This window comes from Apium graveolens, chromosome 8, assembly GCF_009905375.1.
Source record: "Apium graveolens cultivar Ventura chromosome 8, ASM990537v1, whole genome shotgun sequence".
In the NCBI taxonomy this organism is placed as follows: domain Eukaryota; kingdom Viridiplantae; phylum Streptophyta; class Magnoliopsida; order Apiales; family Apiaceae; genus Apium; species Apium graveolens.
This window is the reverse complement of record NC_133654.1, coordinates 148,543,216-148,549,936: the sequence shown is the minus strand read 5'-3', so window position 1 is coordinate 148,549,936 and position 6,721 is coordinate 148,543,216. Positions and strand designations below refer to the sequence as shown.

Here is a 6,721-nt window from a genome sequence, read left to right as displayed (position 1 = left end):
AGTGAGAAGAAAGATCTTGTATTTGTTCCATCTTTTGCACTTGGAGTGGATTATGATATCGTGAACCAAGTCTGTGACGATATTAATAAAGAACATGGACATGATGTTGGAAATGAAGATGTTGTGACTCCAAAATAGATGCTTAGAGAGAAAAGTACAAGAGTGATAAAGTTGGGTCCATATGCAAAGTCTCCATATATCAATAGAATTATTGATATTAATGCAAAATATATTTCTGAAGATATTACAATGTGGAGATTTATGTCAATGACAAATAGAGATGGACTGTAAGTAATTCATTTATTTTTTAACTATAAAATTAGGAGAATATTAAATATGTGGAATACAAGGTGCTTTATTTATTATTTCCTTAAGTTTTGATATGTTCTTCTTTTATGTTCTGTTTTACAGGGCAGAGGTATTTGATTGGAATGGAATAAAATGCATAAGAGAGCATTTGTATACATTGAAATCTGATGCGAAAGTGTACTACTCTGTAGTCGACACATGTTCTACAATACTGAATGATACTGAGAACTACAAGGCAGAAGAATCGCCACTGCGTTTCTTTTGTTGTATTGGTGGTTTGGTAATTTACTATATTTTGATTATTAAATAAATATTTCCAATATTTTTCATTATATTAAAATTATTCTTACATACAGAATTGGAGCCTTGATCCAAATATAAAGTTGCTCAAACATATCCTATCTTCTTGAATAACATGGATGCTATTATAGAGAAATACCCCCACAAGGAAATTTCAGGATGTAGACATGGTATATTACTGATTAAATCTTTTTTAATTAGTTACTGATTTTCTACACATCATTGAAAAGTTTTTTTTTTGTATCTTTACAGGTGTTCTTCCCTTTATATGCATATGAACACTACTATTTGATATGTTATAATTTGAAGAACCCAACTTATGTCTCATTGACAACATAAAGTGTGATGAAGAACCAAAGAAGTATTATGGAAAAATACCAAATATTCAGGTAATATAATTATATTAATTATTTTAATTGATAATGTAGCACTAAATTAATAATGTAGTATGAGATTGCTTATGTCTATATTCAGCTGTCGGGTGGCCTTCATTATTGATAATAATCATGTGCATGTATGATTACTACACCCATACAACACAGATATATGATAAATTACAATTAGTCCTTGGTGATATAATTAGCGTTAGAAGTAGGAACTCATACTGCATGTAATAACTTACCTATTGCTTAAATTGCAGCACCCTCACTTCATCAAATATTTGCAAGGGAAGGGTCTTGAAGCTATGTCTCAGACGCTTCGCAAGTTAAAGATTTCTTGCTTGAGGATGTCGTGGCAAACACAAGAAAATGCAAATGACTGTGCTATTTTTTTAATGAGACATATGAAGACATTTATGGGAAATACACAGAGTTGGAAAAGTAATTTGAAGACTGAAGGGGTAAGAAAAATCAAACACTACTATTTTTATATGTTAGTTTGATTAGTACTTTTGTTTTGGTATTGTTATTTTGATAAATATATATTCAGTATTTGTTTACATTAGTTTTTGATTTATAACTTGTGTATATTATATTTATTTTCATTGCAATGTGGTCAGTTCACACAAATGGTAAAGCTTCGAACAAAATACAACACTGCTATATTGACATCTCACATTAATGAAAAGAGTAGTGCAATCATATCAGAAGCAGAGAAATTGTTCAAAGATGATGCTGAGAAGACAATGATGAAGGTGGCTAATAATAAACTTCACAGTGCAAATCCAAGTAAAAAAAGATGGTTACATTTGCATCTAACCTCACTGAGAAATTTGATCAAGCTTGAAATTGTATTTCAGTACATTGAATTAGTAATTGTACAATGACTTAGTAATTTTTGGGATGTCTGTCATAATACCCAAAAATTGTTGATTTTTAGATTGTGATTGACATTGTTATTGTTCATGACCGAAATGAATCCATTTTAAAATTGAAATTAATGTTTCGATTATTTTGTTTTTTGTCTATTGATTATTACAGGAATTATGTACTTAGTCTTTTATGTAAGACAAATCAGTATAAAGTTGTCAATCACTAATACATAACAACAAATTAGTATTTTCTAATTGATTTAATCACTATAACATATGATACAAATCAGTAATAAAACAAATATATGACAATCATATACAGTTATAACTTTTTAACAACATTTTGATTTTAATCAAGCATGAAATTGTATTTCAGTACAATGACTTAGTAATTTTATGATTATTTTTATCGTTCATGATTGAATGAATCCATATTAAAACTGAAATAGTGCTTCGATTTTTATTTTTTTGTCTATTATGTATTTAGTCTTTCATATTTATGCTTGTTAGTATAAATATGTAAGACCAATCAATATATTTGTTGTCAATCACTAATACATAATCAACAAATCAATATTGTATATTGTCTTAATCAGTATAATATATCATATAAATCAGTAATAATCAATATATTTGACAATCATATACAGTTAGAGCTTTTTTAACAGCATTTTGATATTGAGGTTAAATTGTTCCAATCTCCCCCTCTCTCTCTCTCTGTCTCCCTATATCAGTCTCTCTCTCTTGTAAATATCACATTCACAACTGATTTCCAAAATAATTGTTAAAATCCAGTCAGATTTTCCATCAATAACAAACACAATAGTATATACTGATTTCCAGTAATAAACCAAAAACAATAAAAGAGAAAATTATGAGACATGACTAGTTTAAAATTGTATCAACAAATTTAAAGTAATGTTACTACCTTCTAAACTAAATTTATCATATCAGAGTAATCTAACTAATATAGTTCAACAATTTACTCTGCCACAACTTTATTCCTCTTAACACATCTCTTCGCATCATGAGTATATGCCTTACACACGAACATTGCCGACTTCTTTTTTTGGATTTATTCAAAGCTTTCTCTCTCATGCCAATCAGTCTTTTGAAGTAGTTTCCTTTGTTCTTGCACACATTTGGCACGAGTACAGAAATTTCATCGCTAGGTTATTCCCCAACCATAGCAGCAATATGATCTCTTTTAGTAAATACATCACAACCACCTTGAACATCCAAATCCGTATTCAACTGTAATATATTTTGATGCTCAAAATCGAGCTTCTCAAAAACCATTCCAGTCTTGCTAACAACTTGACGAAAATCATACAAGATATTTGTCAATTTCAAAGAGGCTTGTTGCATCTTTATGTAATCATTTGATATTGAAACTGAATTAGACATAGTCCCTGAATTATCAATTTTCATCCAACGATTTAGAGCAAGGCTCAAAGGAAACTTCGTAACTCCTATTTATTTCAAACCACAAAGGCATGTTTATAAACTATTCCACACATTACAAATATTTTACATGAATAAACAGCATGATCCTTACTAACAGACACCTGCATCAAAAAATTCAAATATAAAAGTTAAAAACTAAATTAAGAACTCATTAAAAAAATTATAAATCTTAAAAGACAAATAATTAAAGCCTGCAACTAAAATATGCTTAAATAATTTTAGTAGAATACAAGAATATTTAGGGCAACTAAAAGATATTTATAAACTGATAATACCAAGAAATATTAAATCAACTTACTACCATTAAACATATAAGCACTTCTTGTCATTTATAAAGCATCAACCTTTTTAAAACCAGTAAATATATCACCTTGAATAGTTTATCTTTAAATTTGACATCCCTGATTTCCAAGTGCGTAACCCCATTTATCTCCTCACTCATTCGCTTTATTTGCATATCAAAACAAGAAGAAATTATTTCTTCCTGAACTTTATAAAATATTGCATGAGTGAACAAAGTTGTTGCATCATCTTCAATAAACCATGTTGATAATGTCTCTGGAATGCAAGTTTTTGACTCATGATCCAGCCTTTCAGTTTCATTCCTTTGCCGTTCCATTGCACTTTGGAAACGCAACCAAAATTCACATTGAGTATCTCTTTGCCTATGAAACTGCCCAAAAGAGAAATTCTCACTCTCTGATCTTGATGTTGTCCTCATTAGACCAAACATAGGCTCATCTCTAAAAAATGATGGAATCGAAGAAGATCTTATAGAATACATGTCTGAAAGCCACTTATACTCATCTAATTTGAACTCCTTTAAAACTTCCATCCAGCCTCTCTCAAACTCATCGGTCTCTAAAATTGAAGACCATATGTAAGTCTTCATTTTCTCCATAAAATCTGTCTCTTTACATAAACGATTACCAAGCTGTAATTTTTTTCACAAAAAACATACTATCAGTAATATAATTAATAGGTGACCAGGAAATGTTCGAGGTCGATCCTGCATAATTAATTAAGAACAAACCTCGATAATAGAATTAGTTATTCTTAAAACGGCAAAATACACTAGCAATGGAGTATGAACCAATACAATAGAAGTTTGATCTGATTACCAAAAACTAATAATTTAAATATTAATTCAGCTGGCTATGCCTATAGCTAATAGCTGAAATTCCAAGGCATGGAGTAGAGACATTGATGATCAAAAAACATATTTTTTAATAATTTTCTTTCACAAAGTAATTTTTTAAACTTTTAAAAAAAGTTCTAAGAGGGGGAGGGGGCATAAACTTAACGTCATTGGACCTTGGCATTGTCTGTTGAAACGGGTCCATACAATTCTGTATATCCTATTATTCCTAACCTGTAATGTCTAATACAATATAAAAAAGTGGGTGCTATATAGTATACAACATACTTCCCCTACATCAGTTGGTCCGTATCATGTATCTATTGGCAATACAGGCTCCACAAATGAAAAAAATATGCTTTGCATTGCTCTTCTCAAAGGCAGAGTACCATTAGACTGTATAACTCCATGTATCAGTGTATATTTTTCCCCAAAAGATACCACATGAGTAAAGAGGTGACATTTCTTTGAGAGCATTAGTGATTGCTTGTAAAATATAATAAATTACAACTTCACAAAAGTTGCTCCACTACAATATTAATACGGTAATTAACATTTAGTATCTAACTATGAAATAATGTAACAAAGATTAATAAAAAAATTAATCTTTACATGAACAATACCTTGATAGGGAATTTTTGCATAATGTGCCACATGCATAGACGATGCTTACTAGCAATTAAACCATTTTTTCAGAAAATGAATTATGTACAGCGACCTTCATAACAGAACACTGGTCAATAAGAATGACAATTGGATTTCTTCCCATATCTTTGACAAAGTGATCAAAAGCCCAAGTATAATCCTCAATATTCTCATGTGACAAAAGGCAAGCAGCAAAAGTAACACACTTATCGTGTTTATCTACACCAGTGAAAGAGGCAAATATCATATTGTACCTGTATCATGAAAATCATAGTAATTACTAACAGAATCACTAAATACTATAGAAAAGTTTGCTAGTTATTCTATAAAATATACACTTTTCTTACTTATTTGTATCAAAAGTCGCATCAAAAGATATCGCGTCACCATAAAGCTCGAAATTTCATCGACCAATTGCATCAGCCCAAAAAAGTTTCGTCAAGTGCCCATCAGAATCAACCTCATTTGCAAAATAAAAAGATTCTGAAGTTTCCTGAATGACTTTAAACTTGTCAATGATCATTTGCCCATCTCTTTCACCAACAAATGATTTAACATCCCTACTAAAATTTCTAAAATCACGTAAGTTGGCACCTACATTTCCATAACCACTAGCCATTTCCTTCACAAAATAAAAACTTTTGTTGACACCAATATTCACTTTCGAAGCATCAAAACAAATAGTTCTAAGACTAATATTCATCTCCCTATTAGCCTTCAAAAACTGCCGACCAGTTTCACTAGCTAATGGATTGTTGTGCAATTCAACAAAAATTTTAATAAAATACTTGTTATCACCCATGTACTTCAAGATTATTTTGGCTTTGCATCCACACCTTTGAGAAACTGTGCGTCTTTTCTCAAGAGATTTCTTTTCATCATAAGGATCGTTCAATCCTTCACAACTACAAACAAAATGTTTAAGTGTAATAGTCCGATGAGCATCTTCCTTCTCTGTTGTCTTGCGAACACCAAAACCACTCAACCGAGCATATTCTTTGTAAAAACAGTAACCTTTATTTAAACTGTCAAAGACCTGATTCTCGAATGGCACACTAATATCACCTACATAACTAGGCAAATAATACTTCATACCACTAGGTGAAATAATATAATCTGTAACTGAACTTTCACTAACATCTGAACCTCCACTACTAATTAGACCAGAATTAATCCGAGACGAGTCGCCACAACTCAAACCAAAGCATAGAAACATATCCTTAATTAACATAATTATAAATGGATCAAAAATGTATAAAAATTTTAAATAACTAAAAAATAAGTGAAAAACTCAACTAAAACATATAATCTGTAACTGATTCATTAACACTTTAAACACTTTCATAAGAAACATGAATATAAACAGCTCAAATACTCAATCTAACTAATGAATATAACTTTCATATAATTTAACTTTCGAATCAGTTCAACAAAAAGATAACTTTCATCATTTAAACAGCTAAATCTAACTCAAGCATTGAAACAGTTAAACAATGAATCAGTAAAAATATTCAAATAAATACACAAAACAATGAATATAATTTTCATCTAATTTAACTTTCAAATCAGTTCAACATTAAAATAACTTCGAATTAAAGTATTAAATAGCA

General features: G+C 30.1%; 1 protein-coding gene across 1 annotated transcript; it reads right to left on the bottom strand.

Moving 5' to 3' along the window:
* Positions 1–3,624: 3,624 nt before the first annotated feature.
* LOC141680064 (protein FAR-RED IMPAIRED RESPONSE 1) lies at positions 3,625–6,342 on the bottom strand. Its single transcript, XM_074486391.1, has 3 exons — positions 5,459–6,342; positions 5,090–5,365; positions 3,625–4,262 (listed from the first exon to the last, which is right to left on the bottom strand). Exon 1 carries the CDS (start codon positions 6,340–6,342, stop codon positions 5,515–5,517), a length of 828 nt encoding a protein of 275 aa, XP_074342492.1. The 3' UTR covers positions 3,625–4,262; positions 5,090–5,365; positions 5,459–5,514.
* Positions 6,343–6,721: the final 379 nt, after the last annotated feature.